At 36.2% G+C, this 27,257-nt stretch overlaps 1 protein-coding gene across 1 annotated transcript in view; it reads left to right on the forward strand.

Annotated features, from left to right (window-relative positions):
* The window catches only part of COL5A2 (collagen type V alpha 2 chain), a 155,161-nt gene that overhangs the window by 108,849 nt on the left and 19,055 nt on the right, over positions 1-27,257 (forward strand). Inside the window, exons 17-41 of the mRNA XM_022567234.3 lie at positions 6,831-6,875; positions 7,968-8,021; positions 10,250-10,348; positions 10,694-10,738; positions 10,856-10,954; positions 12,217-12,270; positions 12,504-12,611; positions 13,669-13,722; positions 14,307-14,405; positions 15,628-15,681; positions 16,408-16,506; positions 16,613-16,666; positions 16,761-16,814; positions 17,790-17,843; positions 18,567-18,620; positions 20,205-20,249; positions 20,793-20,891; positions 21,909-22,016; positions 22,291-22,344; positions 24,579-24,632; positions 24,846-24,899; positions 25,321-25,374; positions 25,793-25,900; positions 26,013-26,066; positions 26,606-26,659. Of these exons, the coding sequence (XP_022422942.1) occupies positions 6,831-6,875; positions 7,968-8,021; positions 10,250-10,348; positions 10,694-10,738; positions 10,856-10,954; positions 12,217-12,270; positions 12,504-12,611; positions 13,669-13,722; positions 14,307-14,405; positions 15,628-15,681; positions 16,408-16,506; positions 16,613-16,666; positions 16,761-16,814; positions 17,790-17,843; positions 18,567-18,620; positions 20,205-20,249; positions 20,793-20,891; positions 21,909-22,016; positions 22,291-22,344; positions 24,579-24,632; positions 24,846-24,899; positions 25,321-25,374; positions 25,793-25,900; positions 26,013-26,066; positions 26,606-26,659 (1,710 nt within the window). The remainder of the gene's footprint in view (positions 1-6,830; positions 6,876-7,967; positions 8,022-10,249; positions 10,349-10,693; positions 10,739-10,855; positions 10,955-12,216; positions 12,271-12,503; positions 12,612-13,668; positions 13,723-14,306; positions 14,406-15,627; positions 15,682-16,407; positions 16,507-16,612; positions 16,667-16,760; positions 16,815-17,789; positions 17,844-18,566; positions 18,621-20,204; positions 20,250-20,792; positions 20,892-21,908; positions 22,017-22,290; positions 22,345-24,578; positions 24,633-24,845; positions 24,900-25,320; positions 25,375-25,792; positions 25,901-26,012; positions 26,067-26,605; positions 26,660-27,257) is intronic.

The raw sequence follows: 27,257 nt of genomic DNA on the forward strand, positions 1-27,257 counted from the left end.
ATTGATGATTAATTACCATCAGCCTTTCAACATCTTTCTCCAATGGATTCACTTGACAAGACCCATGCAGTTCCATTAACTTTGTAATTGTTACATCCCCTAAACTTTCTCAAATGCCTGAGCTATTGCACCCATAGCCCACTCCCTTACAGTTGTACCCTATCTGAGTTCACTACTGGAGACAATATTTACTACTGAATCACTATAGCATGCCAAGAGAAGTCCATACTCCATCTATTGCCAGCTGGCCAGGGAGGAATCCAGCTTAAAACTCCATTTTAGCATCGGCTTTCTTGACTACCTCTGGCACCAATGATATACGGGTCAATTTTCCAAGGAAATGGCATTATAACAGAGTTGTGTGCAGGAAATTTGTTTTTGGAGTGCTCTCAGAAACGACACCCTATGGGACCTCCCTGGTGGTGCAGTGGTTAAGAATCCGCCTGCCAAAAGGGCAGACAGCAAAAGCAAGAACTATAACCCTGCAGCCTGTGGAACAAAAACCACATTCACAGAAAGATAGACAAGATGAAAAGGCAGAGGGCTATGTATCAGATGAAGGAACAAGATAAAACCCCAGAAAAACAACTAAATGAAGTGGAGGTAGGCAAACTTCCAGATAAAGAATTCATAATAATGATAGTGAAGATGATTCAGGACCTCGGAAGAAGAATGGAGGCAAAGATCAAGAAGATGCAAGAAATGTTTAACAAAGACCTAGACCTAGAGGAATTAAAGAACAAACAAACAGAGATGAACAATACAATAACTGAAATGAAAACCATACTAGAAGGAATCTATAGCAGAAACCCTGAGGCAGAAGAACGGATAAGTGACCTGGAAGACAGAAGGGTGGAATTCACGGCTGCAGAACAGAATAAAGAAAAAAGAATGAAAAGAAATGAAGACAGCCTAAGAGACCTCTGGGACAACATTAAATGCAACAACATTTGCATTTTAGGGGTCCCAGAAGGAGAAGAGAGAGACAAACGCCTGAGAAAATATTTGAAGAGATTATAGTTGTAAACTTCCCTAACATGGGAAAGGAAATAGCCACCCAAGTCCAGGAAGCGCAGAGAGTCCCACAGAGGACAAATCCAAGGAGAAACATGCCAAGACACATAATAATCAAATTGGCAAAAATCAAAGACAAAGAAAAATTATTGAAAGCAGCAAGGGAAAAACGACAAATAACATACAAGTGAACTCCCATAAGGTTAACGGCTGATTTCTCAGCAGAAGCTCTACAAGCCAGAAGGGAGTGGCATGATATACTTAAAGTGATGAAAGGGAAGAATCTACAACCAAGATTTCTCTACCCAGCAAGTATCTCATTCAGATTCTACGGAGAAATCAAAGGCTTTACAGACAAGCAAAAGCTAAGAGAATTCAGCACCACCAAACCAGCTCTACAACAAATGCTAAAGGAGCTTCTCTAAGTGGGAAACACAAGAGAAGAAAAGGACCTACAAAAACAAACCCAAAACAATTAAGAAAATGGTCGTAGGAACATACATATCGATAATTACCTTAAACATGAATGGACTAAATGCTTCAACCAAAAGACACAGGCTTGATGAATGGATACAAAAAAAAACACCCATCTATATGCTGTCTACAAGAGGCCCACTTCAGACCTAGGGAAACATGCAGACTGAAAGTGAGGGGACAGAAAAAGATATTCCATGCAAATGGAAATCAAAAGAAAGCTGGAGTAGCAATACTCATATCAGATAAAATAGACTTTAAAATAAAGAATGTTACAAGAGACAAGGAAGGACACTACATAATGATCAAGGGATCAATCCAAGAAGAAGATATAACAATTATAAATATATATGCACCCAGCATAGGAGCACCTCAGTATATAAGGCAGCTGCTAACAACTATAAAACAGGAACTCGACAGTAGCACAATACTAGTAGGGGACTTTAACGCCTCACTTACACCAATGGACAGATCATCCAAAATGAAAATAAATAAGGAAACAGAACCTTTAAATGCCACAATAGACCAGATAGATTTAATTGATATTTATAGGACATTCCGTCCAAAAACAGCAGATTACACTTTCTTCTCAAGTGCACATGGAACATTCTCCAGGATAGATCGCATCTTAGGTCACAAATCAAGCCTCAGTAAATTTTAGAAAATTGAAATCATATCAAGCATCTTTTCTGACCACAACGCTATGAGATTACAAATGAATTACATGGATAAAAACATGAAAAACACAAACACGTGGAGGCTAAACAATATGTTACTAAATAACCAAGAGATCACTGAAGAAATCAAAGAGGAAATCAAAAAATACCTAGAGAGACAAATGACAATGAAAACACAACGATCCAAAACCTATGGGATGCAGCAAAAGCAGTTCTAAGAGGGAAGTTTATAGCTATACAAGCCTACCTCAAGAAACAAGAAAAATCTCAAATAAACAATCTAACCTTATGCCTAAAGGAACTAGAGAAAGAAGAACAAAGAAAACCCAAAGTTAGCAGAAGGAAAGAAATCATAAAGATCAGAGCAGAAATAAATGAAATAGAAACAAAGAAAACAATAGCCAAGATCAATAAAACTAAAAGCTCTTTCTTTGAGCAGATAAACAAAATTAATAAACCATTAGCAAGACTCATCAAGAAAAAGAGGGAGAGGACTCAAATCATAAAATTAAAAATGAAAAAGGAGAAGTTACAACAGACACTACAAAAATGTAAAGCATCATGAGACTACTACAAGCAACTCTATGCCAATAAAATGGACAACCTGGAAGAAATGGACAAATTCTTAGAAAGGTATAAGCTTCCAAGACTGAACCAGGAAGAAATAGAAAATGTGAACAGACTAATCACAAGTAATGAAATTGAAACTGTGATTAAAAATCTTCCAACAAACAAAAGTCCAGGACCAGATGGCTTCACAGGTGAATTCTATCAAACATTTAGAGAAGAGCTAACACCATCCTTCTCAAACTCTTCCAAAACATTGCAGAGGAAGGAACACTCCCAAACCCATTCTATGAGGCCACCATCACCCTGATACCAAAACCAGACAAAGATACTACAAATAAAGAACATTCAGACCAAGATCACTGAAGAATATAGACACAAAAGTCCTCAACAAAATACTAGCAAACAGAATCCAACAACACATTACAAGGATCATACACCATGATCAAGTAGGATTTATCCCAGGGATGCAGGATTTTTCAATATATGCAAATCAATCAATGTGATACACCATATTAACAAATTGAAGAAGAAAAACCATATGATCATCACAATAGATGCAGAAAAAGCTTTCGACAAAATTCACAACCCATTTATGATAAAAATTCTCCAGAAAGTGGGCATAGAGGGAACCTACCTCAACATAATAAAGGCCATATATGACAAACCCACAGCAAACATTATTCTCAATGGTGAAAAACTGAAAACATTTCCTCTAAGATCAGGAACAAGACAAGGATGTCCACTTTCACCACTATTATTCAACATAGTTTTGGAAGTCCTAGCCATGGCAATCAGAGAAGAAAAGGAAATAAAAGGAATACAAATTGGAAAAGAAGAAGTAAAACTGTCACTGTTCGCAGATGACATGATACTATACATACAGAATCCTAAAGATGCCACCAGAAAACTACTAGAGCTAATCAATGAATTTGGTAAAGTTACAGGATACAACATTAGTGCACAGAAATCTCTTGCATTCCTATATACTAATGGTGAAAAATCTGAAAGAGAAATTAAGGAAACACTCCCATTTACCATTGCAACAAAAAGAAGAAAATACCTAGGAATAAACCTACCTAGGGAGACAAAAGACCTGTATGCAGAAAACTATGACACTGATGAAAGAAATTAAAGATGATACCAACAGATGGTGAGATATTCCGTGTTCTTGGGTTGGAAGAATCAATATTGTGAAAATGACGATACTATCCAAAGGAATCTACAGATTCAATGCAATCCCTATCAAATTACCAATCCATTTTTTACAGAACTAGAACAAAAAATCTTAAAATTTGTATCGAGACACAAAGGACCCTGAATAGCCAAAGCAGTCTTGAGGGAAAAAAGCAGAGCTGGAGGAATCAGACTCCCTGACTTCAGCCTATACTACAAAGCTACGGCAATCAAGACAATATGGCACTGGCACAAAAACAGAAATAAAGATTAATGGAACAAGATAGAAAGCCCAGAGATAAACCCACGCACCTATGGTCAGCTAATCTATGACAAAGGAGGCAAGGATATACAATGGAGAAAAGGCAGTCTCTTCAATAAGTGGTGCTGGGAAAACTGGACAGCTACATGTAAAAGAATGAAATTAGAACACTTCCTAACACCATACACAAAAAAAACTCAAAATGGATTAGAGACCTAAATGTAAGACTAGACACTATAAAACTCTTAGAGGAAAATATAGGAAGAACACTCTTTGACATAAATCACACAAGATCATTTTTGATCCACCTCCTAGAGTAATGGAAATAAAAACAAAAATAAACAAATGGGACCTATTGAAACTTCAAAGCATTTGCACAGCAAAGGAAACCATAAACAAGACGAAAAGACAACCCTCAGAATGGGAGAAAATATTTGCAAACCAATCAATGGACAAAGGATTAATCTCCAAAATATATAAACAGCTCATGCAGCTCAATGTTAAAAAAACAAACAACCCAATCCAAACATGGGCAGAAGACCTAAATAGACATTTCTACAAAGAAGACATACAGATGGCCAAGAAGCACATGAAAATCTGCTCAACATCACTAATTATTAGAGAAATGCAAATCAAAACTACAATGAGAGGGCTTCCCTGGTGGCACAGTGGTTGAGAGTCCGCCTGCTGATGCAGGGGACACGGGTTCATGCCCTGGTCCAGGAATATCCCACATGCCACGGAGTGGCTGGGCCCGTGAGCCATGGCTGCTGAGCCTGTGCGTCCGGAGCCTGTGCTGCACAACAGGAGAGGCCACAACAGTGAGAGGCCCACGTACCCCCCACCAAAAAAAAAAAAAACTACAATGAGGTATCACCTCACACCAGTTAGAATGGGCATCATCAGAAAATCTGCAAACAACAAATGCTGGAGAGGGTGTGGAGAAAGGGGAACCCTCTTGGCACTGTTGGTGAGAATGTAAATTGAAACAGCCACTGTGGAGAACAGTATGGAGGTTCCTTAAAACACCAAAAATAGAATTACCATATGATCCAGAAATCCCACTGTTGGGCATATACCCAGAGAAAACCATAATTCAAAAAGATACATGCACCCCAATGTTCGTTGCAGCACTATTTACAATAGCCAGGTCATGGAAGCAACCTAAATGCCCATTGACAGATGAATGGATAAAGAAGATGTGGTACATATATACAATGGAATATTACTCAGCCATGAAAAGGAACAAAATTGGGTCATTTGTTGAGACATGGATGGATCTAGAGACTGTCATACAGAGTGAAGTAAGTCAGAAAGAGAAAAACAAATATCGTATATTAATGCATATATGTGGAACCTAGAAAAATGGTACAGATGAACCAGTTTGCAGGGCAGAAATTGAGACACAGATGTAGAGAACAAATGTATGGACACCAAGGGGGGAAAGCGGGGGTGGGGGTGGGGGTGGGATGAATTTGGCGATTGGAATTGACATGTATACACTGATGTGTATAAAATTAAAGACTAATAAGAACCTGCTGCATAAAAAAATAAATAAAATAAAATTCAAAATAGAATCCACCTGCCAATGCAGGGAAAATGGGTTTGAGCCCTCGCCTGGGAAGATCCCACATGACGTGGAGCATCTAAGCCTGTGCCCCACAGCTACTGAGCCTGCTCTCTAGAGCCCACGAGCCACAACTACTGAGCCCATGTGCCACAATACTGAAGCCCGTACACCTAGAGACCATGCTCCACAACAAGAGAAGCCACCACCACGAGAAGCCCGTGCACCACAGCAAAGAATAGCCCGCACTCGCAGCAACGAAGGCCCAACACAGCCAAAAATAAATAAAGAAATAAATTTATTAAAAAAATAAAGAAACTACACCTATGAAGAAATTAATAAAATAAGCAGAATTTGCCATAGGGAGAAATTAAACTGTGTTGCATTTGCAACAGAGACCTCAATCTTCATGAGCCTTCCATTCCACGGGAACAGTGGAGCTGGGATGGCTCTTCAGACTGTTTCAAATGGGGGCTAATCTTTTGTACCACTGCACTGACCATGGAAGGGCATAACCTTGGTATAGCTAACTCCTTTCAGCAATTTGTGGGGAGGGTCTCAACTGTGAGCCATCACAGCTTATAACACTTCCAGCAGTGGTAGAATGATTATTTCTGTGCTGAAGGGGGATCTGGGTGACACCCGCAGCATTCACTACTACTTAATTTCCTTTGTGTGTGTGTGTGTGTGTGTGTACATGTGTGTGCACAGGTGCTCTAGGTTTTTGTTTTACATGGAGCGCATTCCTTCCTCTGGGTTATTCTGACTATTAAGAAGAGCCCGGTGTTCAAAGTTTCATTGTCTTTGAGCTCATTTGATAGAAGTGACACGTTCAAGTAAAAAGAATCATTTTAATCAGTTTGTATTTCCAGTCTTGATTTTTCTCTCTTATTTCTGTAAGGATAGATGTGCTTATTGCTACTTTACGCATGTTGTATAAATGTGTATTTTTATTGCTATTAACCTAGTTAAAGTTGTCAGTTAACCTTAATATTCATTCTCCAATTTTAACATAGACATTTTTATAACATAAATGAATTGTCAACAAATACTGTAGAAAATGCACCGTTATCTTGCCTCTTCTCCTAACTAGGGACAACGAGGTGCACATGGTATGCCTGGAAAACCTGGGCCAATGGTGAGTATATTACTTTCATATTCATTCATTCACTTATTCATTCATTCTTCCATTTGCACATTCATTACCATTTACAAAGCACCTACTGTGTCCCAGGTGCTTGGAACAGAAAGACAATAAACACATAGTACTTGTCTTTGAAACCTGCCCTATCAAAGAAGAGAGATATATCAATTGATATTGTAGCATAATGCTATTGCTAACTTCTGTAATAGGGAAAGCAACCTGAAGTATGGGAACCTACCTGTACCGACACCAGTAGTGAGACAAAGAAGTCAAGAAAGACTTAAAGAGGAATAACTTTTAAGCTTAGTCTTGAAAGATGAGTATATAAAAAGAACAAGAATACAGCATGGTCCGTACAGTGGATATGTGAAAAACACGATAAGCTCAGGGAAATATTCAGTACTAGGAGGGTAAATCGGATTTGAAATTACTTGCCCTTAAGATGTTTTCTCCCTTGTTACTCATAAAAAGGAAACAAACTATGGGAGGAAAAATAAGTGTAATTTAAAAGGGCTTTTATTAATGCAAAACTGATGGATTTAAAATACAGTCCTCAAAGAAGAATCAGGATAACCTAGAATGAAATTCCTCTTACACTCATTTGCTTTAAATCCAGCTTTAAATCAGTGGTTTAGACTCTATTCATGCCTTCCCAAATGTAGTATAGTGACACATATTCACTTTTTATTAGCCTGAAAAAAATCACTCCAAAATATCCAGATGATTCTTCATCATCATTTTTATAAAGTGAAGTCCTAGATTTTGGTACAATGTGTAACTTTCTAAAAACTATCCTTATTACTTGGTTAACACAAAGAAAGTAATTTCTCTAGAAGCAATTGTTTCAAACTGTGTTTGTGACTGACTCTCGTATGCTACAACTAGGAAATTCTGTTATGTTTAATACCACTGGACATGTCTTTTAGCACAATTTCATATCAGTGTTGTAAGGTTCTTATGATTATATTATTATCTTTGTGATTTTAAAGTACTAAGTGGATTATTCTTATATGTCAAAGTACAGAATAAAAGATTTCATGTTAATTAAAATACATGTCTAATCACTTTTCTGGTTTCTTTTAATAGGGTCCTCTTGGGATACCTGGTTCCGCTGGTTTTCCAGGAAATCCTGGGTTGAAGGTAAGATGTTACTATATTTAGCTCTTGATGACATGAATTACTTAAGTACCTGAATCCCAAAGTAAAGAACGTCATTTCTTTCATTGAAGAGTGTGGAAGTCGATCTTAACTAAGGAAAAGAGCCTAGCATATTCTCAATGTCCATTATGGTAGGGGGAAAAAAAAGAAAATGAAAAATATGATATTATTATATAATAAGTAATTAAAAGAGAATTACTTATAATCATACATTTATAGTATCAAAGAATCTGTTGCAGTAGGACTCTAACACCAGACAATTGTAACGGCTGTGAGGGGTAAGGGTTTAATCTGAATTGGAACTCTATTCTTGGATACAGTGCCTGGCAGTAATAAATAACAGAATGTTCTAAACAATAGGAGAGTAAAACAAATCCGAGGTGGTCAAAAGGCCACACAATATTGGCCTCCACTTCTGCTCCCCTTCTCCCCACCTCCACCCCCCCAACTTACACAATCATTAATGGAATGCGTGAGGAGGCTATTTGGCTGTCCACGTGGAAATGGATTGGAGTATTCTGCTGGGATGATTTACATTTGTAGTGAGTCACAACTTGTTCTTTCTCTCAACACTTTGGATGATAAATCCATGGATTACAGTGGGAGGTTATTAAGATTATATTAGCTAAATTAGTGAATAAGCTCAGAACACTACCTTCAAACTTTGAACAACACAATACGTTTGATTTTTCTCACACCTGGTTTTTCTTTGGCAATAATTTTCTTCATCTTGAAGAAGGGATTTGCTCACAAGATTCTGCTGTACAAAAATAACCGTGGCCAGTCACCTCACCTCTCTAAATCTTGTTTTCTCAAGGAATTTTATTGAAGATTAAGTGAGAAAATATGCAAACCCTTAGCATAGTGCCTGAGGCAGAGGATGCCCTCAGTACAGGCCCACGCTTCTTGTTAGTGGGGCCACTCAGATTGGATTTGAACTTCGAAACAAACAAATAAACAAACAAAAAATCTCTAGTTGACATTTCAAGTATTCTTTGAAATGTGAGAGTCATCAAGTCAAATTATTCTTCGGCTGTCTCTAACGCTGACTTTAAATTCTGTGCCACAGGAATGTGGCTGCTTTATTTTAAAATGGTGCCCTCCGTTGGTTCACTAACCAGTCCCTCCGTTAACTGAGAACTCACTGTGAACTCAGCCGAGTAGGACCTGCTTCAGTTCTCCTCTGTATCTGATCTGCTCCCTGAAGTCCTAAATCTGCTGCCACTGACTGACATTGGAAGGCCCAAACTCCCTGTGTACCTCAATCAAAATAGGCAAAATCCCTTCCCTCTCTCTCTCTGTAAGACTCTTCACCCTCACACCGAGCTCTGGCTAAGAATTCAAGGAAGAATACTCACAATGCCCCGGACTCTCACTTAGCAGGAAGTGGTTTCTGCTCCTACTGTGGCCTCTAGTTAAGACTTCACTAGCCATCATAGTTTATACAGTAGTTCACTCTGGATACTTCCCTCTCCTCCTGGGATTTTCTAATACGGGCTGTTGGCTACTGAAAACTCCTTAATAAAGTCAAACACCTCACAAAACTGTTTCAGAAATTGTTTCCCTGTCCTACCACCCCCTCCAACGTAAAGACCACCCCCCCCCCCGGTGTTTGTTTTTGGCCAAAATTCTGCTATACCTGTAATATTCTTCCAGGCTCTCTGGCTCTCTAGATGAAGAATAAACTTTCACGTCTAGTTCTTTGTATTTCAGTGAAGGATAATAGGGATTCCCTCCGCGATTTGATTTACATTAGTTACCTAATATGTTAGATAAAATGCAGAAACTCAGCTAAGTTTGAATTTCAGATAAATAAAGAAAAAACTTTTAGGATAAATGTGTTCCAGATATTGCATGGGACAAACTTATTCTGAAATCATTTGTTGTTTATCTGAATTAAAACTTAACCAGGCATCCTGTATTTTTATTTACTATCTGGATTCCTATCTTGGGTTGAAACAAGGGTGGCTATCAGGTGACCTTCACCAGGTTGCTCTGCTCTGCATGCCGTGGGCATCATCACATCCAGAGCGGCGGGAAGTGAGTCCATCCCTTAAGCTAAGTTAGGTACACACCCCTGGAAACTACTTTGTGCTCTTGACTCGTTTAAATGATTGGGTGTAAAATGTAAAACTCCAAATAAGCAGTCAGTTTTGAAACACACCACACTAATATTTTCTTAAATTAACGTTTTCCTCATACCCCTTTAGGGAGAAGCAGGTCCCACTGGGGCACGAGGCCCTGAAGGTCCTCAGGGGCAAAGAGGTGAAACTGGGCTACCGGGTCCTGTTGGCTCTCAAGGTCTTCCTGTAAGTTCCTAGTATATTTAGAAATTATCACTGAAAGCTGGACATGTTTTATAACTTTTGAACAAAGGCACCATATTTTAATATATTCTCTTTCAATTCTGAATGAGTGTTTAGAACTCATGAAAACAAAAATGTCCCTTGTCAACTCTGCAAAATTTTGTCTATTTTATGGAAAAGGGAATTAATTAGTCATAAAAGTGATTTTTATAATATAATGGTGGTTGATTTATTTTTCCTTTCTTTCTTTTTGGTAATTTTTCTGCCTCCTTTTGTGAGATGGGTGGACATCTGAATACCACCCTAGATATGGCTTAATATTTCATGAACTTTTCCTGTATCTTTTAGGGTGCAGTGGGAACTGATGGTACGCCTGGTGCCAAAGGCCCAACAGTGAGTAACTAACTTCATTTATGCCACATGAGGTTCAAATGGGCACAATCCTTTGGACAGTGACCATAGACTTGTGCCTAGGTCTCTGCTCATCATGTTACTCTTGCATTCCAATAGGGTTCTCCGGGTACCTCTGGTCCTCCTGGCTTAGCAGGGCCCCCTGGATCTCCAGGACCTCAGGGTAGCACTGGACCTCCAGGAATTCGAGGCCAACCGGTAATGTCTATCAAAGAATTATCATCCATTAGTATAATACAACTAAGATTGCCAGAGAAATAATATGTAATGAGATACAGTGAAACATAGATAATGTGACTTATTTGAATGAGGCAAAAGAAGGTAGGAATTTTTGTAAAGTGGAAGCCAAATGTTAATGTACAATTTACATGTTTAAATTCAAAGGGGAAAATTATTGCACTATGTTAAATTTTAGTGTTCTTTTGTTTAAAACAGTAAGGTCATAACTTCATGATCCACCTCATAGAATTTTATAGAGTTACATAACAAATATGGAGACATTTTGCAAGCCAGTATGGGGAAATACGGAGTTTTCATGGGGGGTTATAATGACAACTTGGCTAAAATGGGTTCAACAGCTATTTCTTAAGATATATTCTTGAAGAGTGCTTCCAACATGTTGTTTATATTGAATGAGTTTCCACATTTTGTATAAATTTGTATGTTTTATATTCATATATTTATATATTGGTAAAAATATACGGTTAGTTCTTAAGAAATAAACACATTGAGAAGTTGTGCTTATGTATCTTTTAGCTTGATATATAACAAAACTTTGTTTCCTAGTACTACTTAAAACAAATATTTTAGATCCTGATCTAAGTAATTTGATTATGCTGATAAATCCTTTTTAAATGCTAGTGACAAATTTATAAAAACATGCGTGTTGTTGGTATTTTACATTTGATTTTATCATGTTCTCAATTTAGCAATCTGGTTCCCACAAATTATAGTACAATTGGTATTATAAAGACATACATACCCAAAACTCTTGAATACTCTAAAGATAAAATACCCTATTTGAAGTTGTCAAATCTCAATAAATAGAACATAAATATAGAATTATTTTGATTTGGGTGAAGAAATCTATTTCCTAAAATAGACTCTAAATAGATTTATCTATTGAAGTTGTCATTGTTAGTTCTAATTTTTATTATCAAATTGTAATAATAACTGAATAATTCTAATTATCCTACTATGCATGATTAAAAACAAGATTTTAAAAGTAAATCTTTTGAAGACCCCTGTAAAATATACAAACTACTACCTAACTATACTGGATTTTATAAAATTTCACACACATTCTACAAGATTTGCATAATTAAAAAAAATTATTATACTGCTGATTCAGTACAGACTCAGCTGCAGAAAATTTTCAAGGCCCATTCACTGTAATAATTAAAGCAGGTTGGGCTGGGTAAATATCTTGGTTCTTAAAATTATCGATGCTTTTATTTTAGGGTGATCCAGGAGTTCCAGGTTTCAAAGGAGAAGCTGGCCCAAAAGGGGAACCGGTAAGGTTTTATTTCTTTTAAATGATAAGAAGAACGTGAATATTATCCAGAAATGTAAGCCCAAAATACTCAAGTACTTCAAATAATGACAGTGAGAATTATAATACTTTTGGATGGAAATAGTTTGCTTAATATAGTTTAAAATTTGTGACTGACTTATTTAAATGAATCTTTTGACTATAACTCCCTTGTCAAATGGCTCTTTCTGGTATCTGTCCTTCTGTTTTCAATAGGGGCCACATGGTATTCAGGGTCCAATAGGCCCACCTGGTGAAGAAGGCAAACGAGGTCCCCGAGGTGATCCAGGAACAGTTGGTCCTCCAGGCCCCATGGGAGAAAGGGTAAAATTTGAATGATTGAATAAATTCTTATAGTTGTGGGGGAATTACATGAATAACTTTTGGAATAGTGAGGAAAACTAGAGCAATAAAGAGAAATGCTAGCAGGTGCATTGCACAGTTCAGTATGGCTATCTTTGAATTCAGGGAGCCAACTGTCTAATCATTGTTCATTCATTCATTCATCTAATATTGACTGAACAAATGCTCTATGCCAATTTGGTATATGGTGCTTGGGATACATCAGTGAACAAGAATGCTATGGTTCCAGCCTTCATGCGGGGGCTAGTAAACAATAGTTTAGTGGGGAGGTAAGCAATAAACAAGTTAACAGGTAAATAAAAATATAATTACACATTTTAATAAGTGCCGTATACACTTCGGGAATAGCAGGGTGATGTGGTAGAGAGTAACTTATGACAGTAGTGTGGCATTAGGTTAGGTGGTTAGGAAATAAGATTCTTTGAGAAGATGGCATCTAGCTAAGATCTGAAGATTAAGATGAGCCAGCAAGAAGACTTGAGAGAAAAAGCATTTTTCAGCAGAGGAAACAAAAAATGCAAATCCAGGAGGCCAGAAAGGGCTTAGTGATTTTGAAGACCAGAAAAGGTTGCTGTGACTGGACTATAATGAAACAGGTCTGAAAGGGAGAATAACAATATCACCTCACTTTTGTATGGAACCTCAGAAAATGCAAAGGGCTTCACATCAAAGACAATACTAATGCCTGCAGTCACTGACATTTTGATTGTGGTAGATGGTACCATTTCTTTACCTCTTGTATCTATATCTATGTATCAGTTTTTCTCTATGTTTAATTTTACAATGAAGTGGTAAAATATTTTTTGATTTGAATAATTTTGGCTCAGTACTTACATATAGTTTTCAAAATTTAAAGTGTCTTTCTGTATAGTCAGGTTATTTTTTCTTGTATATATCTATTGCTGTGTTGGGTTGATCATAGCTCCTAAAACCTTACAGTACTAAGGATAAAAATCACCCACTCATTATATATTACAAAAACATCCACAATTAAGAATCACATTTTGGTCATTTGTAGGGTGCTCCTGGCAATCGTGGTTTTCCAGGCTCTGATGGTTTACCTGGACCAAAGGTAAGGTTATCCTATCAAGGTTGACACTCCTGTGGGCAGTGTTGCAAAAGATGCCATTGTCCAGCATGGTGATCTAGCCTTGGTCCCCTAGGTCCAGATCTAGAAAAGAGTTGGACACAGATGTTACTCCTACTGCCAAATCCCTCTTGTGCAATTTCTTCATTATAGAGGCCTAGGGGAGAAGGACGATGGTTGGAGGTGTATTGGAGTTTGTTTTCAAACTTTCCAGGGACATTCTTGAGAAGAATAGGCCATAAATCTTTCCTTTAGCCGATATATATTTTTTCCTTTATCTAGAAATTTAGACTGTTTCAAAATTTGGGGGTTTCTAAATCTAAGTTGTTGGAGTGAGGCTCTAAACACAACTTTCATTAGTTAATGATGAAAAACCTCTATTCTACAAGGAATCCAAATGAGAACAAAATGTGAAGTGACATGGTTTACAAAGAAGTCTTTGTAACTACTTTGACAAACTCTTATGTTATACTAGTGGTTTGATTTGTAAAACAAGGATTTTATATATGCTTGCTTTTGTTTCCCTTCACTCCCTTTTTTCTGATATGTTCTGCTTTGCTTTGGAACAGGGGGCTCAAGGAGAGAGGGGTCCTGTAGGTTCTTCAGGACCTAAAGGAGGTCAGGGGGATCCAGGACGTCCGGGGGAACCTGGGCTTCCAGGTGCTCGGGTAAGAACACAGCACTTTTTTGCTACATCAACCCAGGAGATATGCTCCTGAGAATTCATTAAAGGTTTTTTAAAGGTTTTTTTTTTTTTTTTTTAATAGCTTGCTTTCACGACTTAGAACATTTCTTTGTTTTTTTCTTTGGGTTTGACCTGATTCATTATTTTTGAAATAATGAATGGTGTGCTATTTTTATCATGTATAGAAAAAAAAAACTTCTAGTCTCCTTTATTCAAAGAGGTATGTATTAATAATTTTACCACTTGATATGAAAAGAAAATCCTTTTTATCAATTTTTATGATTTTTCTTTACTTGCCGATGAACAACTTATGTGACTTTTAGCACAGAGAATTCCTGACAAATTTCATTTTAACAAAATGTCACTTGAAAACTCATTAGAACTATGGAATTACCCTTATATTCAGTTGTCGACAATGCCCCTTAAAGAGAAAAGGATTATACAGAAAGCTTCATGGAAAGATACATTTGGCTCAACATAAGTTCTTTGTCCTGAACCCAGTGTTAGATATATGAGTAAAAGTCTCCTACAACGCTTTCTCCTTCTATATGAGAAACAGGCATTGCGTTCATCTTCGATAAATATCTTCGATATTCTTCCCTAGACACATGATAAAGGTGGAATGCCAGTTGAATGACCATTCAATTACTTTTAGTAAAAATGATCCCTGATTGTAGACTGCATTTGGACTTGGAGGACTATGAATGAATTAAAAAAACTGGTAGGAGGCATAGCTTTGGAATTCCTGAGTTTGCAGGGACTTGTACCTGGGCATTCACCTTGCTGGGACCAGTATAGTATGTCCAAGGTGCTGTTACAAATATTGGTTATGTGAGATTTCAAACCAGGGTGGCTCCTGCACCCACCACGTAGACTGATTCTCTCACATCGGGCCTCCCATTGTGAGAGGCTTAGAGTCTGGCCCTGAAGGCTGTGCTGTGAGGACTCCTCCCAGTGGGGAGTCCCACATGTGATGCCTTGTTGCATGTTGTGTTGTCTGCCCTGTATCCTGCCCTGTATCCTGAAGCCAGGTTGGGTGGGGTCCATGATGCTCCCGTGAGTTTGTCTAGAGGAGCCTAAGGCTACTGAGAGTGGGCATTGCAAAGTGGAACTGGATCTTTTTAATGCAGTGCTATTTTTACTCTTTAGAATCTTTACTCCAGTTGCAGGTCAGCAACAAACTGACAATTGCTTTTAATTTTTAGGGTCTGACAGGAAATCCTGGTGTTCAAGGTCCTGAAGGAAAACTTGGACCTTTGGTAAGTAATTTAAACAAAAGTCCACCACCATTAATATTTCTCAATAGACATGCAACTTACATGGTAAGATGCTTATTTAAGGTTAACATTTTTGATCAGGTGGATGCTGATCATGTTTACATATTTAAAATGTACCTTCCTCTCCTGGAAGGAAATATTAAGGATCTGCGTATTTTCAAAATGACCAAAAATTGATAACGTTGTATTGAAATAAATGCTTGAGATTGTAATTGCTTCTCTGACATAAGTGAAAAAGTTTCCGTGATGTATTTATTAATATTAGTGGAATTTGTTAGCAACATTCTCATTTCTTGATATCCTTCCAATTTTATACATTTAAGAGATAAGTGGGTATAAATTTGACAGTTCATATATTCTGGGCCCTTTCCTTATACAGTAAATGTGAAATGGAAGTCCTGAGTTTTCATTACCACAAACAAGAGTAAATGAAAGAAGGAAGATTTCCCCTATTAATATGAGAATGTAAAGAGACATAAAGATGAGGCTTGTGTATAGAATAAGAATAAAGTCTCCAATCTAAACATTCAAATACCTCAGCAGTTGTTTTTAAAAACACTCAACTGTCCTGATTCACTAAAATTAAAATGTGGCTTAATTTAAAACTTACATAACTTTTGTAGTAAGGAAAGGCAAGTGACAATTTGGGTGATGTAACATTCAGAGAGAACTTATGTGAAACTTACATTGCTCCTGTCAATTTTGTAGGGTGCTCCAGGAGAGGATGGCCGGCCAGGTCCTCCAGGCTCCATAGGAATCAGAGGGCAGCCTGGGAGTATGGGTCTTCCAGGCCCCAAAGGTAGCAGTGTGAGTATAGTGTATAATGTTGCCATCTCATCATAATCCTCACTTGGAGCTGACATGTTTATAGCAAACTGATTGAAATTTAAATTAGTTTGCATTGATTCTTTAGGGTGACCCTGGAAAACCTGGAGAAGCAGGAAATGCTGGTGTTCCTGGGCAGAGGGTAACTACACATTTTCTGCTAAAGAAAAAAATATATATGAAATTACCCAAATTCTCATGGTCTCACCTCATAAATTATCTCTCTGCGATGCTAGGGAGCTCCTGGAAAAGATGGTGAAGTTGGTCCTTCCGGTCCTGTGGGCCCCCCGGTATGTAAGTTTTAGTGAGAATATATTCACATTGCATTCTTCAGTGATGTTTGTCTGAGACTTTACTCATGGATAGGTTTTGGGGGGAAGTAAATAAAAAAGTGCAAGATGGAAGAATTTCAGTTATATCTTTTCTTTTGATTCCTGTGCTGGCATCTTCTGCCTTTTTAAGTAGAATTATTGGTCTTTTCATTTTAAACTTCTATGAAATGCTGATGGTAAAAGCTACCTCATCATCTCTATGTTATCACAGTTGAAAATTATGTGAGGAAAGTAGTGTCTGACAAATATTTTATACTGTATTTTATTTAAAAAATATAAATACTCGATTATACCAGGTTTTTTTTCCTAATATTGTGTCTTATAGAAATTTATTTAAGCGTTTTGTTTTGTTTTGTTTTTTTGGATGGACTAAAAAGGAATAATATTTATCCTTTGAGGTATATTTTCATCCTAGGATTTTAAAATTGTGTTTATCAGAAATATTATGGCATGTTTATTTGTTTTGGAATGGGGCAATTTAAATATCTTTTTTAAAATGTTAGCTTTGCTTTCTTTAGTTATTCTAGTTTTGAAGGTTTGATTAATAATTTTTATAACACTGAGAAACAAACTACAATGGAAACATTAATTACCTTTTAGATTAGACATATAAAAGTAATGGATTTTTCCATGCCAATAGTCAATTTCCCCCCAAATTTTACAGTTGGCTCCAGACATTTATGTTTGGATAAAAAATAAACACATGTTATCAGTTTCTTCACTGGCTTTAGAAGATATTTTCTCACCATCAGGGACTTCAAACGATACAATTAGTTGACATTTAGGACTAGTTTATTATCTTGCTAAAGTGAAAAACTTGTGATTGGAAGAAATACAAAGAAATATAAATACTTCTGGTGGTTCACACAAGTAGGAAGCAGACATAAGGATCTGGCTCTTGATGTTCATGGTTTTCTTTCCTTCGTGACTTAGGGTCTAGCTGGGGAGAGAGGAGAACAGGGCCCTCCAGGCCCCACTGGCTTTCAGGTATGCACTGACTCAGTCTTCCATTTCTTCTTCCCCTAACCAAAATGCTTTTTAATAAAAAGATATGGTTGAATGATGTGAAATTCTACAATTTTCAAAGGGGTCATTCCTCTTTTAGTAAATAAGATAGACATTTGGACAAAATCAAACATTTTTACTCAAAGAGAAGGAACAGATTTCCCCTGAACAACTGATCAAACCCCAAACCTATTAACAAATTAAAAATCATAAAATGTTCTTAATATCTCAATAAGATTTATTTAACTATATTGAGGCTTATCTAATTTTATTGACACAGTGTCTAAAATTTTTTGTTGAACAAATTTTCATGATTTATTTAATTAAATATGATGGTAGATTAATAGCATAGATAATCATAATTTGGGGAAAAAACTGTCAGGACTAACTTTCAATATTCTAGCAGCCTAAAGTATTGTTCTCAAAGCCATTAAAAGCTCCACAAATATAAAGAACCTACTGTTATATTCTTACCTCTTTTTTGCTAAGTGGTGTGCAAATGAAAATCTAAACCTACGAACTGACTAGCTGCTGTGTTATGTTAGAGGATGTAGGTTTCTCATTTTGCTTTGCTTAACTTGTGTTTAAATAATGTCTTTTGCTTGAAAATATAGTCAGGGAGCTCTATGAATTGTGAACTGTTAACACTGGTGGCCTATTAAATTTCCACAGAGTCACAATTTTATATTCTTACTTTTGCTTTAGGGGCTTCCTGGTCCTCCAGGGCCTCCTGGGGAAGGTGGAAAGCCAGGTGATCAGGTAAGTGTTTAAATAATAAGGATAGCAATACTAAAAATTGCTAACATAATATCACTTACTATGTGTCAGGCTCTGTTCTGCTTTGCTTTAAATTAATTATCTCCTTTAATCCTCAAAACAACTCTTATGTACTAGGTACTATTATTATTATTATGTCCATTTTACAGATGAGGAAAATAAGGCACACGGATGTTAAGTAATTTTCCCAAAGTCACACAGCTGATATGATTTGAACCCAGGTCATGTGCTTATACTGTGTTCTTAATCACTAAATATGTCTTACTGTACATTTTACTGGAGGCTTCATAAACGGTTAGGAACAGAAACTTACCATTTTATTTCTGTCATTTTACCAGCACATAGGTTTATGTAATTTATTTTTCTTTGAGTGATTTATTCATTCATTTAACTGTTCAAAAATATTTGCTGAGCACTCTGTGCTAAGCTCTACTAAGCCTTGGCCTGAACCAATTGAACAAGATGGACATGGACCTTGCCTTATATTTTATTTTACTAGGAGACAGAGAGTATAGAAAGTCAGTTACAATAGTAGCATATTCTAAATGCTATGGTAAGAGAGGCACTGTGTGTATGTAAACATAGAAGATGCACCTAATTCAGACATTGGGGTTTAGGAAAAGTTTCCTGGACAAAATAGTATCTTTTATAAGATCTGAAGGAAGAATGATGGTAAGTGGGGAGGAGGGAAGGTAAGAAAATACTCCAGGAAATGCAAACAGCAAGTGCAAAGGCTTGATGATCAAATTTAGGCACTGAAAAAAGTTTGGTAGGTCAGAAATGTGAAATACAGGTTGAGGAGAGTGAAGAAGAGGCTGGAGAATGACAGGGGCCTGATTCTGGAAAGTCTTAATTTGAGTCTAGTTTGTTCTTATTATTAGAGTAATGGGAAGCTAATGAAGGGCTTTTAAGTAGAGAGAAATACTATTACATTTGGGTTTTAGGAAGATCATGCCACAATGAAGACAATACATTTCAAGGGACAAGACTGGAGGCCTACTTGATATAGTTACTGTCTTTATCAAACAGAGAAGTTTTAAATGACAAATTTTCCTTTAGTTAAGAACAAACTTTTAATGTAGTCATGACAGCATTAGTTTGAACCCACAATTCCTAGTACAGTGTGTTGTCTATATTATATGTTCAAGGAATATTTATTAAATTGAATTGAATTGGTTCTATTTAAAAGATTAGTACTTCATTGCTTTTAATTTCACTTTCCTCTGTTAAGTTTTTCACATTCCATTAGGAAATAAAAGGCCTTTTGCTTTTATTTTATTGTTGCTAAAAGTAATATCTTTGTGAGATAATATTTTGAATGAACTCATTGCCAAAAATCAATCATTCAGGTATAATATAAACTTTTCTGGAAAAGTATTTCCATCCAATGTATATGATATCCCATTGTTTATTAAATTGTACATATTTTTCTTTCTTCAATATTATGGGCTTAGTCAGACTTCTAATAGTATGTTAGAAGAAATTAGGTATATGATCTGGAAAGATTTCTAATAAATACCTAAAGTTCAGTTGAAAGTTTTTCATTTAAAAAAATGTATTTTATAGGGAGTTCCTGGAGATCCTGGAGCAGTTGGCCCATTAGGACCTAGAGTAAGTATTTTCTTCTTCTTCATGATTAACTTTGTGTCCATTGGCTTCAGTTTGAAAAAGCATCTTTTATCTTAAACTGGGCTTTAATTGTTACAGTTTTTTACTTAATGAAAATCAATGTTATGAGAAATATTTTGTGCTGTGAAACTAGTATATGCTTACTTCAAGTTCATTTCTTATTAAATTAGAAAACTGAGTCTTAATAGTTGCTCATTTCTAAATTTTTCCCCAGTAGAAGTCATTTTTCACATTTCCAGGAACACTTTTTTTTTTTTTTTTCCTGCGGTACGCGGGCCTTTCACCGCTGCGGCCTCTCCCGTTGTGGAGCACAGGCTCCGGACGCGCAGGCTCAGCGGCCATGGCTCACGGGCCCAGCAGCTCCGCAGCATGTGGGATCTTCCCGGACCGGGGCACGAACCCATGTCCCCTGTATTGGCAGGCGGACTCCCAACCACTGCGCCACCAGGGAAGCCCATCCAGGAGCACTTTTAACCCATTTTCAGATCAAGCACTGAGACTGTTTGACATTCCTATGTTATGTAGGGAGAACGAGGAAATCCAGGGGAAAGAGGAGAACCAGGAATAACCGGACTTCCTGGTGAGAAGGGAATGGCTGGAGGACATGGTCCTGATGGTCCAAAAGTAAGTATGGTAGTGAGCTCAGTAGTTTAAAATGGTCTAAAATTACTGCTCAATAAACACATAATGGTGCTAGGATTTATTATTATTTATTTCTCTTGTTTTTACAAAATATTTGATTATATAATTTCTTCAACAAATATTTAATGAGCACCTTCTTGGCTTTTCTTTGGCACTAAAGAGTCAGCTAAAAAAGAATCTCTTCTTTGATGGGATTTTTGATCACTACATAAAGTAGTGATACATTCTCATATACAAACCTGTTTCTAATATTTATTTATATAACTTTTATTAATGACTTATATTAATAAGCAGAGACAATAAATCGAAAATTGTGTAATTTATTAGGATGTCTTCCTAATCATATGCTCCATTTTCCTTGTCTCAGTTTCTACAGTTCTGCTTACTTAATATATGAAAGTATGTCACTTTTGAAATCTGAAAGTACAATACATTATAAGGCAAAAATCAGTACCATTTCCTTTTGAGTGCTGTTTTAAAATTGGTAGAAGACTGTGTGGCCAACTTCAGTGCAAACAACTGAAGTAGAATTTTTCATGATCATATAATATTAGATCCCTTATTACTTTCAAAGGCCAGAGTGATTGAAGAAGATCTGCTTCAATTTAATTACTGAATGAGCCTAAAAGCCAACTTCATATCATGGGTTCTTTAGAGAGAGAATGGAATACTCTCTAAATGTGATGTCTTCTTTTTTTATTAGAATCCCTATGATGTTGCCAAAAAAAGAAAATAAAAAGGCAATTCTATCATTTTTATTTGAATTGGTACCCAATTTCTCCAAAGAGAATGTTGACAACAAACCAACAATCAAAACAGCAAGATCTGATTTTTTTAAAATGAACTCAGAGTCAATTTTCCCAAATGAATAATATAAGCACTAGGTTGAACCACATGAAATTGCCAAGATTCTACTATTTTTGATTTACCAAAACAGGAATTTCATATAGTTTCAACCTTAAAATATAGGTGAGCTTACTTACTGTTGGTTCATTTCAGGGCAGTCCAGGACCAACTGGGACCCCTGGAGATACAGGCCCACCAGGTCTTCAAGGTATGCCGGGAGAAAGAGGGATTGCAGGAACTCCTGGCCCCAAGGGTGACAGAGTAAGTTTGGTTTCAGTTCATCCATTTACACTTTCTACTGATAATGATTTCCTGGGCAGACTTTTACTTCTACCACCCTAAGTCACAAGTCATTCATTCATTCATTCTTTCAATATATGTGTACTTAGAAAATGTTCAGTCCCAGGCATTGTTCTAGGCCCAAGGGGATACAGCTGTGAACATTAGAGAGACGTCCCTGCTCTCATGAAGCTTCCATGCAAGTGTAGGAAAAAGACAATTAAATGATTAAATGGTGTTTTGTATGTTTTCCCAGGGTGGCATAGGAGAGAAAGGTGCTGAAGGCACAGCTGGAAATGATGGAGCAAGAGTAAGTGAAAGCATTCCTTTCCGCAGCTGGGCTAGGAATCAACATCTTCACTATCATATGAATTTGCCTGAACTTTAAAAAATAAGGTTCATGTTTCCATGGTTGTCAGGATTAGGAGAACGATGAGATCTGAGATTTGACACTGATGGACCACAGATATTCATTTTGCTTACCTTGAATTAGAACAAGCCAAAAAATAGTCATTATTGAGAGAATGAAGTAAGACACATTTTTATTATGCATATGAGATTGGTGCTTTAAGCGGTAGGGCCCTCTTTATCTTTATTATCTTTTTATTTCATAGGCAATGTTTATTTTTATTAAAATGCTGCTCTAGTGAGTTGCCTTAGACCTCATTCCAGTGCAGGCAAGTAGAGTTTTACAGAGTAGCCAAAGGTGTGACAAATGTTTCTCAATATACTAGATGTTAGGGGTGAGAAAATTACTGCATGATGAATCGTCATTAATGCTTTCATTGATAAAGAGGCTGAATAAGTGAAATGTAAAGAAGGATTGTTTAATATCCTTCCAGAAATTGACATTTAACAAACTTTATGTCCTTAAAAATGGAATGTATTTGCAATTCTAAGGATAATCAGACAATCAGACTGAAAATGTATTTTCAGACATGAATGATCCTCTCAGGTAAGAGCAGGTAGTTACAGTTGCTCAGACAGTCAGCATTTCCTGGAAATAGTTCCTGATATTTGATAAATAGTTTCTGGTTCAGTATGACATGGTTTGCTGTTAGTTGTCGTGCTGTGTCCTGACAATAGCCGTCATACTATTTAAAAAGAGATGACACTGAACCACTGTTAATATTTTGATTCTGTCCATTGAGCCACTGTTAATACATTGATTATATTAACTTTTGATTAAAGAAATAAAGTAAATTATAGAAAAGTTTTAGCCTTAGTGATAATTATCCCTTTTTTCTTTTTCTGGAAAGCTAATTAAGGGTGAAACACTTAGTTTAGCAAATTATGAACTCAAAATATCTTTTGCCTTTTAATTAAATCTAATATTTGATTTAATATTTTAAAAAAGTGGTCTAAGTAAATCCGGTTTATGGTTTGTATTTCACATCATGGTTGCTCTGGAGTGCACAGTAAGTAGTGTGCTGTTTGAAGGAGAGATGCATTGACAGTTTATTTTAAGGAGAAAGCTGAAATACGTATCTATTGTTCCTTTGAACTATGAAAATGCAATGCAGTAGGATCAAGATTTAAGCAATGACTGCTTCATTTTTAGTGAGGGAAATATGTTGTTTTAGGGAAGAAGCAGAGCAGAGCATTTGCTGTAATCTCATGGTAAAGGGAAAAAAAATGAATCACTTTTTTTCTGTATGAAAAAAATGAGAATGTAATAAAGTCACCTTTATATTTAATCAAATCCTTTAAGGAAGTATATTAGGTAAATGGATGGCAGAACATTGTTTCATTATAGATCTAGAGAATTTAAGATCACAGTTTTCTTATGTTCTTGTCACAGATATAAAATTAAAAAGTCATTTTGTTCCTTAAGTTTCTGCAGTAATGCATACAGAAATTAAATGACAAAAGGATATCTGGGCGGCTTGTGAAGAGGCAATACACAAATATGAGAGAGAAAACCTGTCTTAGGAAGGATTCCAATACAGTGCAGCAGTTTAAAGATTGTAACCTCATGTCAAGAAAACCCCATGTGGTAGCACCCTACCTTCTGAGCCAGAGAACAGCGTCATCTTCAGTGTAGCGGGGTAGTGCAACTCCTTTTCATCTCAGGGGAATGTGGAAAACTGAGTGCTTTAGTAGAATTTCACTTTTTAAAAAAAAATAAAGGAGTGATATTTCACTAGTATAATTTAAGAATATAGTATTCTATACAAAAAAAGAAAAGCCTCTTCAATCTATTGTCACATTTCAAATAGGTATTAGCAAAATTAAATAAGCTAAGAAACACAGAAACACTGTTGAAGGGTAGCGCTAATTTCATACTAATGTTTGAAGATGGTGTTATATGTGGAGGAGTTGAGTTGGATGAAAGAGATTAAAACGTTTTGTGGAGAAAATCCATTGGAAATTGTTTTAGACTATATAAAATATTGAGAATATACAGTTATATCATTTATTATAGGTAATGTTTTACAAAAGCAGTCAGCTGTAACAAAATAGTCCCTTCTTTGTTAGTTTGTTTAAACATGGAGATTTCTGTGCATTCTTTTCCTCAGTATGCCCATGTTATGTTAATTGCAGGGTCTTCCAGGTCCCTTGGGTCCTCCTGGTCCTGCAGGTCCTACTGGAGAAAAGGTAATGTCACAAGTTGTTATTTTGTGGACTTAAAATCCTGAGATTTGAATGCTGGATCTTTTTCATAATGTTTTCTCTTTCATAAAATTTGACAGTTGGACTAGATCATCTCAGAGTTCTTCTCCCATCCGCCCTACACATAGGGCCCAAATCCTACGGTTATACTGTTTTGCCACTGCTTTGGACAATAACAATCTAAAATCTGCTTTCTAGGGAGAACCTGGCCCTCGAGGTTTAGTTGGCCCACCTGGCTCCCGTGGGAATCCTGTAAGTGACAGTATTTTGATGTTCTTTAGTATGAGCTTGAGCAGTAAAATGATTCGTCATTTTGTCTTGATATTCATAAAACCATGCCTGTTGCATTAGGTTACTTTTAACTTCCTGGTTTTCACCTTTTACTGTTCTCATTAAACTTAAAAAAAAATCATTGCATTATTTCTATACAATCTATTAAGTCTAGGTAGGCAGCTCATTTACTAAGTAATTAGAAGCTTCTTTGAGACTTTGGGCCTTGGAAAATTTCTTCTATGACCCTTTACATCACGCTTAAGAGTCCTCCTCAAGCAATATGTCTGCTTTCTCTATATGTACATTTCAAGACACTACAAATTTATATAATTGCATTTTAAAATACTGTTCCTATTTAGAATAATGTGTGAAAGCTACAGTAATGTTTGTCTTCTTCTAGGGTTCTCGTGGTGAAAATGGCCCAACTGGAGCCGTTGGTTTTGCTGGACCCCAGGTATGATTTTCAAATATCCCTAATTTACAAATGAACATTCCTCTTGTTACAGCAATGAACTTAATTACTTATCATTGTCATGTGTTTTGAAGGTATATTCAAGATTCTGGAAAACATAGTTTTCTAGGCAATATTCTCATTTTCAATACATATTTTCATGAACTGGCCCCAAAATGGATGAATTTGCATTATATTGAATTATATACTTATTTGTTATAATAAAAATGTGGTAGTGTAACATTTTTTCAGACTGTCTTCAAAGATCTTATCAGGGCTTTTTCTTTTCTTCTATGCTTTTATACTGATTTCAAAGCACCATTATACCATATATGAATAAATGATATGTTAGGAATAATTATCATGAAATAATATATCTATAAGTGTTATGATCAATTGCTTATTTGTTCAATTAATGTAGGGTCCTGATGGGCAGCCTGGAGTAAAAGGTGAACCTGGAGAGCCAGGACAGAAGGGCGATGCTGGCTCTCCTGGACCACAAGGTCTAGCAGGATCCCCAGGCCCTCATGTAAGTTTCAAATAAAAAAGACACAACTTGAGTCCAGTGCCCACTGTTTGACCTTGTGTTTAGACCGTATTTCTATCCTATAGTGATCTTTTGTTTGTTTCGTTCTATTTAGGGTCCTAATGGCGTTCCTGGACTAAAAGGTGGTCGAGGAACTCAGGGTCCACCTGTAAGTTGGTTTGAAGCTCTGGGAATTACACACAGCTAGCCACAGATACCTATTATTTTATAGCCATTTTAAAGTTCATTTGAACCCGTAACAACAAATTTTTAGTTGTATAACTATACAGTAGTGGAAGGAGCGCTTAACTTTGATGCAGATCTGGGTTAAAATTAGTTTTTTGATCTTGGAGACCCAGCTGCCTCATATGTAACATAAATAATATATTACCTATGGAAGAGGGAATGAATAATGTCAAAGTACTTTGTATAATTCTGTTATATAAAATATTAATGTGATTCTAGCCCTTGCCTTCAATATACTTGTATGTATTCAAGAGAAATGGAAAGTGGAAAGAGAAAAATAGTATCCTTCCTACTAGTTAATCCAGATCCATTCCCAAAAACATAGGATACAAGAAAAAATATATATTGATCATAACAAGAGGAATATAAAGGCCTAAGTATCCCTGTAAAATTAATAATCCCTATAAAGTGTATAGAATTAATTTTTATTTTAAAATTACTTATATGATATTATATTTCTAGGGTGCTACAGGATTTCCTGGTTCTGCCGGCAGAGTTGGACCTCCAGGTCCTACTGTAAGTCGATTCAGTAATTGAAATCATTGATAGTAGAGTAATTTTACACACACATAAAAATACACACAAACACATACATATGTACATATTATAATGATACACACATATATTTAATTGAGTTATTATTTGTTCTTTTGTTTAATCCCTTAATTAGTTGTTATCGCATGTTGACAACTATTGTCCCAATAATTCATAGTGGTAAGCTGTCGAGCAAATCCTTCTTGAATCATCCAGTGTTTCCTGGAGGAGCTTATTTGCAAATCCTTTTAAGCTCCAATGTTTGACTGTTACTTCATTTGGGCACTAAATAGTAACATTATTGTGTGCTAATAATCATTTCTTTCAGTTAGGAAGAATCTCTGAAATTATCTTTAATAAAAGTTATTCTTTCATTATAAGATCAGGTCAGACAATAAAATATCAATATTATGTATTCATTGTTGGGGCAGAGCCTTATGGAGTTTGAAAATTCAAGTTAACTTCAACACACTTTTTTTTTTTGCAATTCCAAATCACTTTACTTTTATTTATTTTTTAATTGAAGTGTAGTTGATTTTTCAATATTGTCAGCACACTTTTAATAATGACTAAAAGGTAA

The sequence above is a fragment of the Delphinapterus leucas genome, chromosome 8 (assembly GCF_059928025.1).
Source record: "Delphinapterus leucas isolate spDelLeu-1000000601 "Yukka" chromosome 8, BTC_Dleu_Yukka2, whole genome shotgun sequence".
Taxonomy (NCBI): Eukaryota; Metazoa; Chordata; class Mammalia; order Artiodactyla; family Monodontidae; genus Delphinapterus; species Delphinapterus leucas.